The 12923-nt window shown below is 36.4% G+C and overlaps 1 protein-coding gene across 4 annotated transcripts in view; it reads left to right on the top strand.

The window, feature by feature from the left end:
• COL19A1 (collagen type XIX alpha 1 chain) overlaps nt 1-12923 on the top strand; it is a 203112-nt gene that overhangs the window by 88162 nt on the left and 102027 nt on the right. For all 4 annotated transcript variants that reach the window (XM_055713942.1, XM_055713941.1, XM_055713945.1 and 1 more), the window contains 3 exons: nt 3602-3655; nt 11673-11726; nt 12425-12460. In XM_055713942.1, the coding sequence (XP_055569917.1) occupies nt 3602-3655; nt 11673-11726; nt 12425-12460 (144 nt within the window). The remainder of the gene's footprint in view (nt 1-3601; nt 3656-11672; nt 11727-12424; nt 12461-12923) is intronic.

The raw sequence follows: 12923 nt of genomic DNA, 5'->3' as shown, positions 1-12923 counted from the left end.
CACCCTGAGTATTGCCACTTTCCTGAAGTATATTATCCCACATTCTGCAGAAGGGTTACAAGTCAGTCAGCAAGAATGTTATTGGGATGGAGTCCTACATAACCCCAGCTCTCTAGACACCTATCAGCAAAAACAGGAAGAGCCACAGGTTTGGGTTTTTTTGAACTAAAGATGCTGATTTTTCAAATTCAGAACTTATTTAGGAAAAATCAATAAGCATTACTATGAGCTAGCTTCTGTTTAGAACACACTATGGAGAAATGGTTAAAAAAAAAAGAAAATTCACATAGAGCATTCTGCTCAGACAGAACTGTAGGAAAACAGAACAGTATAAAAAAAAACAACACATAACTATCTTAATGATATGTGGGGCAAAATCACAGAGCTTTAGAGCTTAAAAATTAAGAGGTACCTGCACTGAGTTAGTGATACTGTATAGCTTACGTACTCTGGAGTGTATTTCAGCTGTTGTTAACAATGGTACTTTAAAATGCTTGGAACAAGGGATATCAGGAATTCCTGATTAGTATCATTAACAGGGCAGCACTGCAAGAAATCCTTTACCTTTTTAGGTATGAATGTATTTTATTTCCAAATACATTACTTTGCCTTTATAGTAAGGAGGAAGTAGTATGCAAGGAAAATGAGGCAGTCTTAAAGTGGGCAACTGAGTTGAAGGCTGGTACTTGCAGGGGCTGTGCATGAATCCCTGGCTGTAATTAAAGAATATTATCACTAAATTCAGTGATTTTGCTATTACACACAGCAGACTGAATCCCTCTCGGCGGTTATACTGGAGCAATCCCATCAGCTTGTTCCATTGGGTTAACTGAAAGTAGAATGAACCCAAAGAAATAAAAATAATTTAATATTATATTGGATTAGTTTTAGTTAAGTAATAAACAAGGCATGGCACTGCCAGAGTTTTGTCATCCTCTTTTTGCAATAAATGGTTTTTAATTGTCTCATCTGAATATAGTATAAGCAGACAGAAACATGAGATCTAAAATGGCATTAACACATTTTTATCTCCTTTTTGTTAATCTATGAGGTAAGCCACGATGTTGATTATTAATAGCCTCCTCCACACTGCAGAGTGGCTTCAGCGATTCTGCAAATTGGCTAGATTTGAAGCTGTTAATTATGCAGTATAGTGTGCTCCATAAAGGCAGAAACGAGCGTGACTTGGCTCAGTTCTCATGAGAATAAATTGTAAAAATTGGACCTCTGGTTTGAATTCTGGCTTCACAGAGGACACAGACATTCCATACAACAGGCTTGGCGAGGACAAATCATTTACTCCATTAAAAATCAGAATATGTTCATAGTAAAATCGCATACCTGGCAGAAAGCCCGTGGCTCTTGGGACTGCAGAGGTCTGAGGCTCATTAACGGGGGGTGCTTTTTATCATTTTGTCTAAGAAACTGACAAACATCTTAGACCCAAATATCTCGTCAATCATATGCAAGGGAGTTTTTCTTTCTTTCCCACATTCACCGGCAACACTTGTGTATGTCTAGAACTGCCCGCCAGCATTTTAAAGTTACTGTCTGCCTGCTGTAGGAGAAAAAGGCATAGTCTCCAACACATGCTGCTCATCTAGGCAAATGATAAGTGAGGGTGAGGGGAGGGTCATCTTTTGGCTTGGGCTCTCGCTTTAGGTTTTTATGTAAACATAGATGTTGCATAACAAATTATGACAAGATGCTTTTACCTTAGGTTTCCACTTATACATCAAGGAATTTACAGGATAGTACTGCTACTACTTCTGAAGCAAATCTGTACATATTTGTATCATTTTCTCTTGAAGTATGGGAGCCGGTAAACAAGTCATAGAACAAAAAACAGCTCCATACATTGGAATCTTTTTGAAATATATTTGGATAAGGATGTGTCTAATATATGACTATACCTTTGTAGCTGTTGCAAGGTTGTAGCAGTGTAACTGATACTAGTTGAAAGATTCTGAAAGCAGTATTAAATGTCCAGTGTGTCACAGTGATGAAAAGTAAAATGCATTTTTTGCAGTTTCTTCTAAAAGTTTAAGTGAGCTATTTTTTTAAAACACTTTAAACAGTGGAAGAATATTTCTTTCTCAACCAATGCTTTAATCCCTCGAACAAAAAAGATTTTATAGTTTAAACATATGAAAATAACCAGCTCTAAATTCCTGTAACTGTTTGGTGTCATTTAAACCTTTGCAATAAATACATAGATTTATGTGGTTTAAAGGTTTTGGGTTGTTGTTTGTTTGTTTGGGGTTTTTTTGACAAGCGGGAAAGGCAACACTTGAGGAAAAACCTTAACAGTATCATTCAGGCTACTGCTTAACATTAGGTTTGTTATCAACAAGACGTATTAAAATGGAAACAATGAACTAGCAAAACCATCTTGTGCATGGGATTATTAAATTCACAGTTTGCTGTTGCTAATTTGTTAGTAGGCTTCAGTTGTTTAAGCTCATACAACCTCATTTTGCGAAACCGGTTATTAGATTAGATGCCCTCTGTCAATGCCACTGGAGGAATAGCTCTGAATCAGGGCTGTGGTACAAATGGAGTTAGCTGAATGATCTCAGTTCAATACCATTTACCTAACAGAATTATGAAGATGATGCTGACATAATGAATAGGTTCTGCTCAGACAAATGTTGTCCCCTGGAGATAACGGAAATTCACTGCAGGGCTGTTTGCTTTCTTTGCTTGATACAAAGGTCTTGGACTCTAGTAAAGTCAGTCCTTGTTCTTTTCCCAGAATTATGTTACTTTTATGATTTCACAAAGTTCAGTCTAGAGACAGAGATGCATTTATAGAGCTGTTCAGACTTGTTGGTTCTGGAATACGTTCTCTCTTAAATTATGCTTCTTAAGCAGGTGTGTTTTGTTCACTTTGAAATATGTGTTAACTAGAATAGCATGGTAGTTAGAGATAATACAGAACTGAATCCTTTCACGTATCCTACAAAAAATACTGTGTTTGTTTTTTGTAGTTAGTGTTTCATGAACCAGCCTGTATAGACTATTTTCTTCCCAACATTTTTTTTCTTTTGATTCATAATGTTGTTCATACTTGTGAGAAAATTTTCAGAACAAAAATTGTTTCCATTTTTCATATGCAATCAGTGAACCATATACCAGTATGAGTCAAAGACAAATGATAATATTGAGGACGGTTTTGTTATCAGATATTTAAACCAAGAATTGTTTATTAAAGAAGTCTCAGAATGTAAGAAATTAATTTAATGTCAAAGACTTTCAAAATGAAAATATTCCCCAGTGTAAATTTCTGTTTCACCACCATGTTCTCGGAGCACTGTGAGAACCAAGAATATTTTCCTGTGGTGAGTCTTTATGGATGTTCAGTGACACTGTGAAGTACAGAGAACTGTAGCTCGCAGAGTGCTAGGCATTTTTCAGAGGCATTTATTTGGAAAGAGTTTCTGTTGGAATGTAATAAATAGTTTTGCTTGTGCAGCCAGCAATGTATATGTAGCACTTCATGTAGAACAGACCCTAATCTTACAATATTTTTCCTGTTAAAAAATGTCATGGGTTAGTATTTGTCTTGTATATATAATCACATAAATATTAATTCTTGTAGGGTGAAAAAGGAGATAAAGGAGAACCAGGACCAGAAGGCATTCATGGAAGAGAGGTAAACTGAATGATAGTGAAACAGTCAAGCTACAAACTTTTGGGAAAGTTGCTTAGAAAAGCTTTGCTGAATAGTTTTGCTGAATCCTGTATCTGGATTCCAGTCCAAATGCCAGTCATTCCCCACAGAATTTGGACAGTCAGGTTCAGATCCCTCTGTGAGATGCTCTCTGCCCTCAACTGTGATGCTTTACAGCTGGAGACCCAACGGTATCCTGCATTAAAAACTAAACCCAGGTTGACCTCCAGCTAGGTCAAGGAGGAGACAGGAGGTGAAGATGGGGATAAAGAAAACCTCTGGCTCAATTTTATTTATTTATTTGTTTTTAAATCTTCCTTTTCACATCATGCTGGTTGGCCATTTTAGTATTGCATTGAAAGAACCTCTGATTTTCTTCCTTCTCATCTTGGTTTAATATATAAAAAATAAATTTAAATTTGAAAATAAATTAGGCAAAAGTGAGGTTTATTACTTTGCATGTCTATAGTGTTAGCTCAGGTTCAAGCTTGAACGTGAACCCAATGATCAGGTTGATCCAGTAGTTTTTAAGGCACAGATTCATACATTCCTCAAATACAGACCAGGTCAATTAACTACGTAGGCAGTGAAATCTGGCTGAGAAAAAAAGTGAAATTTTAACTCAAATTCTCTGTTACATGAACCACATGGCACAGCGGGTGACCCATGGCTCTCACCCAGGAGTAGCTAGCAGCCTGTGTATTTTACTTTTCAGAAATCAAGGGTCCAGGCCTAGCTTTACCCTGCCTCCAGAAATGCCCTCTTTTCCAGCAGATTGTTATAACTATGTAATTACGACACTTCTTTGTCCTTTGGATTACTATGCACACTGTAACCATAAAAATATTTTTGGTATTTTAGGTTACTATAATTTAATGCTAGGTAAATGAGCTATTTTTGACTAATAGTGAAGGTCCTCCATATGAAAATATATACTATGTACTGAGCTGGATCTATGTTTAGGTATTCAAAGAGGTATTTTCTTGTAGCCTGCTTGTCTGTGAAGGTGATCCATGTACTTCAGTCATGCATAGCATACATTCTGACAGCATGGAAAAAACACATCTCTGTTTCTTTCCATAGCTCTGGGGACATTTCTCTGTTGGTCTTACATGATCTCCTTTACTACATAGGATCTTGTTCCATAAACCTTTTAGGAAGAGTAAGGTATTACTTAGGAAGAGTAAGGTATTACGAAGTATCTAGAACATATTTGACATAGTGGCACTGTGAAAGTGTAAAATCTCAAACCTACTTTGAAATATTTACTGAACTGTTGTAATGTGTCAAGAAATGGTAGATTATCATCATGGGAACTGCCATGAAGACATTTTGGAAGTAAAATTGTACAAGGCAACATAACATTATGTTGTTTGAATCCACACATAATTCCTTTTTAACAATATTTACATAAAATGCTTTGGATTCAGTTAACACTGTACATGTACACTGTACATGCCAGTCATTATGCTTAAATTTAAAGGACTGTGTATCACTGACTCTTGGTCACTATCAGTGTCTCTCAGACTCATTCCACGTACAGAAATGTAACATCTGATATTTCTGAAACAATCAGGTTAATATGCTTACATGGGTGTAATCTGCAGTGCTGCATAAAGAAAGTCTGAAAACACTTAAAGCCAGCAGGATGGGCTGCTGGCAGCTGTTGTCTCTGCCTGGGGGAGTGAGGGCTTCCATACCCACAAGTGAAGAACTTGAAAAGGGTGACTGAACATTTTACCTTGCACAAATGGTAGAAGCATATTTTAATTTATTTTAGTCAAAATAAGGAAACAAAGTATCACAGAACAGTTTTGCTTGCTGTTACTACTTGTGTTTTCATAGCTGTACAAAAAGTTCTTGCTAGAATGAAGTTGCATGACAGTGGGAAGCCAGACCTGATTTGAAGGCTAGGCTTTCTCTAACAGTGAAGGGATACCTAAAAAGTTTAGTTCCTTCATTCCTCGCTGGTTGTGCTAAATGGGTCAGTTAATCTCATTGAGAACCGGGTTTGGATGCAGGAAGTGTGAATATATTTAAGTGCTCTGCACATCTCCCAGTTTGTCACTCCAGGAATCTGAGCCAAGATCTACAATGCCGTGTCCCAGTCTGGGACATTATTCAAAATCCATCTGACAGCATGAATACTTACTATAAATACCAGTAATGTGGTGGCCATTGTTTTTAGCTTCTTAAGGAGTAGTTATAAATAACTTAATATATTACTAATTTGTTCTTCCATGGTATGTGTTCACATCACATATGTAAACAGGTATTTGCTTGTATAATATGAACAGCCAGTTTAGTTAAGTAATATCTGTGTTTTATCCCTTGAGAATTTTTTAGCCACTTGACATTAATAATGCTATCGTTTGTGTCACTGTAGCAAGTGTAGCTTCGTAGACACGCTGTCTGAAAGAAATCCTGATAAATATAGTTTCTTCTCCATCATGCTTATATCCCAAAAGGATTAAGGAAAAATTTGCAGTACTAACATCCATGACACTATCTGTGGAGCAAGATCTATAGTACATTCATATGCTTGTCAGTTGAAATGGAAAGAAAATCTTTAACATTGAAAATTTTAGACTCTTCTTGCAGTCATGTCATTTTCCTGATCAGTGGTGCAGGTAGGAAATGAATACCGTGGGACACTACCAATTAATGTTTTGCTGACACAAATGAAATCTTACAGCAAAAGTAAGTGAAAACAGAAAATTATGATTCATATCTATCAACATGTGTCATGCGTGACTAGAGGCAGAACAGTGTCTTTCTTGCAAATTGTAAAAAAATTTTAAAAATTCTAAAAAACTGTTAAAAAATCTGAAATTCTAATAAATATAATCTCTACAGCATTAAACCAAGTGATTCAATAATTATCTTTTTCTGCTGCTGGGAAAAATGATACCCTAAGTGACTTAAAAACTTCCATACGTCTATTGTTGTTTACATACCTGATGTCAAAGAGTGGATCTCTGCAGTTCAGTTAGCAATGAAAAAAAAATCCCAGGTTTTCAATGGGAAGATGGAAAACATATCAGACCTTTTTATTTTTATGGTTGTGGGAAAAGGTGAACAGAAGTATGAACATTTTTAAAGATGTCTTGATACGATAGTAACAGTTGTTTGCCTTCACACCCTCATGGCCTGTGTCTCTAATCTTCAACTCTCTTAGTGTCAGCAATGTAAGGAAATATTTGGATAGGAAGGGAAGAAATCCTACAGCTTGAAAGGATGAAGTTGGTAATGGTATTTAATGATATCTAGAGTTTGAGGATTCTGTTAGGAATAAAAGTATAAGGAGAGAGTAGGCATTGCTCCAGGATCCAGAAAATTCTAGTAATGTAGCAATTTGAAGTTTTTGAATGACATTAATGAGAAAAGAGCAATGACAATGTTTAAAACTGCATGAGAGTACTGAAAAATAGTGTATTGTTTGGAGCTTTGAAAATACTTTGCTAAATTAGAAGAGTTATCCCAACATATACAGCTTGGTGTTGTACAGCTGACTCTGAAGCTGTTGTTTTAATTTAGGTTTTAAGGCTCCTCTGTGGAGAAAGTATAGTTCTGTTCTCCTACTTGTTAGAGTATTTCCAAGTTTTATTGCTTGGTAGAGACTGTTGATTTGATCTATAATAATCTGGTTGCATGTTGTTGGTTATTGCTAGATTGTTTACTGTATTTCCATTATATTTGATATGTTTTTCTAGCAGATTTTAACCTGTTGTGAGATCTAACCAGGTTAATGCAGGTGAGGGAATTGTACATAATGAACGATGTTTTTCCAAACAGATATCTTTTGGAGTGAAAAACCTGTTCTCCTCAAAAGATTTTGCCACTCTTACAGCCTCAGAGATACCAGCCTCCATGCAAACCTCACCAGAAGTGTTAGAAGACTGGGTCCACAGCCTTTTCTCAGCTGCCATCAGTTAATTAGCCACAGCTGGGAAATATCTGAGAAGTCCACTAACCTTTCACCCTGAGACAAAATGTTTACCATAACAACAGACATGAGTTGGATAAGAGAACTCTGGAAAAAAAAGCACCAAAATAACTGAATTTGTTAGCTTTGCATGAAATTATCAATAAGAAAACTCTTTCTAGAGTTCAGGAACATTAGCAAAATTGTTATGTTAAGTGTTTCCTCCAAGTAAAACATGCTCTTTATGCCCTAATGTTTTACTTGATGAATTGTGACTTAACATACTCTTAGCAGGTTCACTAAGGCCTGAGAAAACCGTATCGTACACTGAAAATTTTCTCAGAGAGTGAACGAGCATTGTATGAGATTGTTACTGGTTTAAAAGGAAAATTCAAATAGGAAAACCATTGCCTTTTATGCCAGTACTGTTGGGACACCCATTAATAAAATCCCATCCTTTGAAGAATCTGTGAAAACATGGTCATTTTTAGAGCGTTAAAGCACAGTTGCTGGGTTTTCATTGTTTTCTTCTCCTAATCCCATTGGTTTTGTAGGCTGAATAAAACTCTAGTAAGCTAATATCATGGAAAGTCTGGTTACATATTTGTCAAAAATACTGTCAACCAATATGGTAACTTGTCCTTTAAATTTCTTCCACCAGAAGAAATACCATTGTCATCCCATTCCAAACAAAAAGCCTGCCTCTAGTTTAATCTGTCCCGTTGGCCCCGATTTTGCTGACTTTACACCCTTATTGATATTTGTTATACTTGTTCCAGTAATTTCTCTGTTGGTTAGCAACTGTGTTACAGTTACCTGTCTTATTCTATATATAGATACAGATGTAGATATCTCTAACTTTTCTCATTTCAGCCATTTCTGATGTTGTTGTCTGTTAGCCTTGAGTTGGCCTTATACATGCATATCCAAATGCTTTCCATTTTGGTGTCCATAGAGGAACCATCATGTAAGTTTATTCTGATCTGTAGAAAGACCAAGCTGTAGTCCTTACTGAGGAGAAAAAGTACCAGCTGAAGAGTGTTCATGAACTCACAAATGCGTATTATTGTATTGTTCCCAAAAAGTTAGAATTAGATCAGGGTAGAATTCAATAATTCATTTAGTCTCATAACAGAGAGCTGCTGAAATTTTTACTCAGTTCTTGAATTTCTGGCATATCTGATAACAGACTCCTTGGATCAATAGAAATTAGTTCATTGTTTTCAAAATTGACCTCGTTCTCCTAAAATATTGCAGGAAAGAAGCTTTTCTAATTTAACGCTTAATCTAAAATAATCCAAATTATATCTGTTTAGATAACCACATCTATTTTACTGAAGCATCCTGTCCTGGACTCTGCCAGAGACAGGAGGCTGTATTGTACTGCAATAGAAGGGGCTACAGATCTGACTTAGCACAGGAATTCTTACTTATGCCATTTCAGAGACAGCAACAGATACACCTCTCAGCATCTTTACAAGCGTGGCTGTAGGGAAGAACAGATGTGGTACAGTACCAGATGTGTTTTTGCAAGCATTCAGTATGTCTAGGACTTACTAAGATCATAATATTTTTTATAGATATATAATGTGTAGAAGAACAAGTAATACTTGTGATGGGATAACCTTTTAAGCAGATCTTATTTTTACTGATACTGCTTTTCTTTCTTGGGGTTTTAAACTGCAAAGGAAAGCTAATTCAAGTATTTTAAAATAAATAGATAAAAAAACCTTCCTTGGTACTCAGAAATCCTGCTTTAAACACTGTAAGGCTTGTTATCAAATATGTCATTTCCCCTTGTCCTTTTTATGTGAGGTCAACTTCTGTGGTTATAATCTCTGCAGCAGCTGTCAAACTGCATGCCTCACTGAGGTGCACTGCAAGAACACTACTAAAAGTTTTAAACAAACCAATTAGGGAAAAATGAGGTTCATAGTTTGACAGTGCATGACTTAGGTTCAGTATCTTTCATCTGCAATTGTCTTTTCAGTAGAGACACACAGATATATTGCTGTCTGTGAGCTGCAGATTTATGGGTTTTTTTACCCTTATCTTTCTCTTCTCTGAATATACAGCCTCGCAGCTAATTCTTAACTTCAAAGCTATTGCTCCACTGCTGATTTGCTAATATTTTTTTTTCATTTTTATTTTGATCCAAATCCATACAGTTTGCATACCTGAAATTTCCCTAAAATGGCATTTTAGAATATGGAGTCGTTGTGTTTCAGACTGTGTAAAGGAGGAGGTGGAAAGTAAAATGTAGTAAGTGGAGACAATATTAAAACTGTCATAAATATGCAGATTGTAAAGAGAAAGGAATTTTTGGCCTGGTTTTTGAATCCATCTGCCTATTACATTTTTAAAATCCAAACAGCAAAACTACTTCTGATTTAACTATTGCATATTTGGCAAGCTTAATAAAGGAAAAATCAAAGCTAAATCAGGGGTATTTACAACAACCACAAATTTAATCCAAAGTGGGTACTTAAATGCTCATATAGTTCTAAATGATGTTCCTTCCAGATGGTGAATTAATATAATTTTAGCAGGAAGTGAAGTTGCACAAATATGTAGTATTTAGAACACTCACTGATTTCATGTTTCTGTACCCACCAAGGCACAGATGTTACTTATCATTTTCATGCCAGTTGTCTCTATCTTTACAATTACTGCAAACTGAGGAAGAGAGTTTGCAAGGGCAAAAAGGGGGCTGGGAAGAACTTAAGTTAGTAAACCCTAATTCAGATGTAGATGAATCTTTTCTGTCCTTGACCTAATTAACTTCCACAATAGTAATGATGGTAGCCTAGTTGTGGAGCATCTCATTATAATTTGGTCCTGTATTGCCTACATTATAACCATTTGGTTTCTGAGTAAAAATTTGAACCTGTAGAGCTGTCTCTGACTTGGAGTGTATGTGCTTTCCTGTCACATGCCCTAAAGCAGTGGTCAGAGGGAAGGCACAAGAACGTGTCTTTGGGCTTGAACAAAAAGGAGTTCCTGGTAGGTTGGTCCAACATCAGAATTGAGTTCATTCCTTACTGCAGAATGACTTCAGTTTGCTGGGCATATTTCAGAACCTCTTGATTTTCCATTTATTTTGTAGCAAGGAGAAGACAACAAAGATTGGGCTGGGTGCTAAAGATTATGCTTTTTGGGGCTGCTTCTGGTGAGATATGTTAGTGGAAGAGCTGTATTGTAGATATTGTAGAGGGAAAAATCAGACTAGATGTAAAGAGGAAATTTTTTACAATGAAGACGGTGAAACACTGGAACGGGTTGCCCAGAATGGTTCTGGATGCCCCATCCCTGGAAATGTTCAGGGTCAGGTTGGATGGGGCTCTGCACAGCCTGATCTAGTTGAAGATGTCCCTGCTTGTTGCACAAGGATTGGACTAGATGACCTTTAAAGATCCCTTCCAACCCAAACCATTGTATGATTCTGCAGTTGTGAAATGCTGCGTATGTAATGTGTAAGACTAGGCAGTGTTGTCAGCTTCTCCAGCTATAGGCAGAACTAAGGAGGGAGTTATTGAGGACCCAGTTATTTCTTTAATTGCCTTTTCAAACACTGGTGAGGATTGGAGTGTTGGAGAATGTGCAGCAGCTCTGAGCTGTACCCTGCTGTAGCTCACCAGCTCCGCATTGTTACATGAAACATAGAATCTGCAGCTCTCTGTCCACCTCTGCCGCTTTCCAGATTTTAGCAGAAGTTAACTGAATGCACTAGTACTTTCTCTAGTATTCTATCTTTGTTAGCCATGCAAGACACAGACCTACTGGGACTGCAAAGGAACTTTGTATTTTTATGTGCTACTTGCCCTAACAGGGCACAATCAACTAGATAGTTCAGCTTTATATGTTTAATTACATGTTAAAGACACATGCAGTATTTGATAGATGTTTCTCTGTTCACAAAATAATGAAAATAAAGAACTATGAGGTAGTAGTACTAGTAATGGGGTAGTATTTTAAGGCGTAGTTCATTAATATATGCTAACCACAATACTACAGGATTTTGTCCAGCTCTTTCCACAGTTGACAACAAATAATGCATTTTTCTTTTTTGCCCAGGGACTAAAAGGTGACCCTGGTAGTCCTGGTGTGCCTGGTGCTAAAGGAGAAAAGGTACTTCTTTATCTATAAAGTTGTATGTGTGAGTGTGCATAATATCTCTTCAATATTGAACATACTGCCTTAACTATATGTGGCAAACACCCACTGCTGCCATTTGTGTGTTCAACGCCAGCTTGAGCGTTGAAGAATATGAATACAGACTTACTGTAAATACAAAAGATAATTAATCTTTCTTACAACAAATTTTGAAAGGAATTCAGAACAGGAGCCTAAATTCAGTGTTCTGAATTGCTCTGGTGATCTGATTTGCTCCTATGGGACTGAACCTGAAGGTCTCATAAGGCAGTTCATATCTCAGTGACCTAATTCTGTGAACGTTGACACAGGCAGATGTCTTTACGTATGTGAACTTGTCACATTGACTTCAGTGGCTGCATTGTGCATATAAGCTGCATCTTGTAATTTAAAATATGCAGATGTGTTTTGAAGGATTGGGTTTTTTTAAGCTGTGATTCATTTATGCAGAAGCCTGTCATTTTTTATTTCCATTTAACCTGTAGTGAACTGTCTACATCTATGCCATTACTGAAAAAGAGTATTTTTCTGCTCGTATGTTTTTGTAATCAGAGCATATGTGATGCTTATACTGGATTTACTTCTGCCGTGGTATATATCCTCTAAAAGGCATAGGGGTTTAATACATAGAACTAAAGAGATTGCTGGTTTACTTACTCTCCTGTTTTAATTAGGGAGATGCAGGACCTCCGGGACCAACTGCCTTGAGTGTAAGTACATGTGAAACAAAAACAGATGAAAGAAAATCACTGAGAAATGTTGCAGGTTTTAGCTTATTTGCAATATAAATACTTTTATTGTTAATTTTAAAAGCAGGTCCCTCACTGTGCAATGCCTCTGCATTTCCTGTAGGAATTGTGAAGCAGGGAAAATGGAATTTTATAAATATAGAGAAAATAAGCATATTTAAGACATCTCATTTCCCACAAAATGCTAGCAAAAATATTCTTTTTTAATTTGTTCTATGTATAGATATCATAAGCTGGTTAAAGTCAAAGAATTCCCTTGTTATTTTTAGTGAAAAACATTTTTAAGTAAAAGCTTTGAAATCTAAATAATGCTTTTTTAAGATATTGTAAATATTCTATTGCCAGGTTATTTTATTAAGTACTTAGTTATGAGTGCAATGCCCTGTGTACAACAGATTATTATATATATAGCATGCGTAAGTTC

This window comes from Falco cherrug, chromosome 6, assembly GCF_023634085.1.
Source record: "Falco cherrug isolate bFalChe1 chromosome 6, bFalChe1.pri, whole genome shotgun sequence".
Lineage (NCBI taxonomy): Eukaryota > Metazoa > Chordata > Aves > Falconiformes > Falconidae > Falco > Falco cherrug.
Note: the sequence above shows the minus strand (reverse complement) of the source record. Positions and strands in the feature narration are given on the sequence as shown.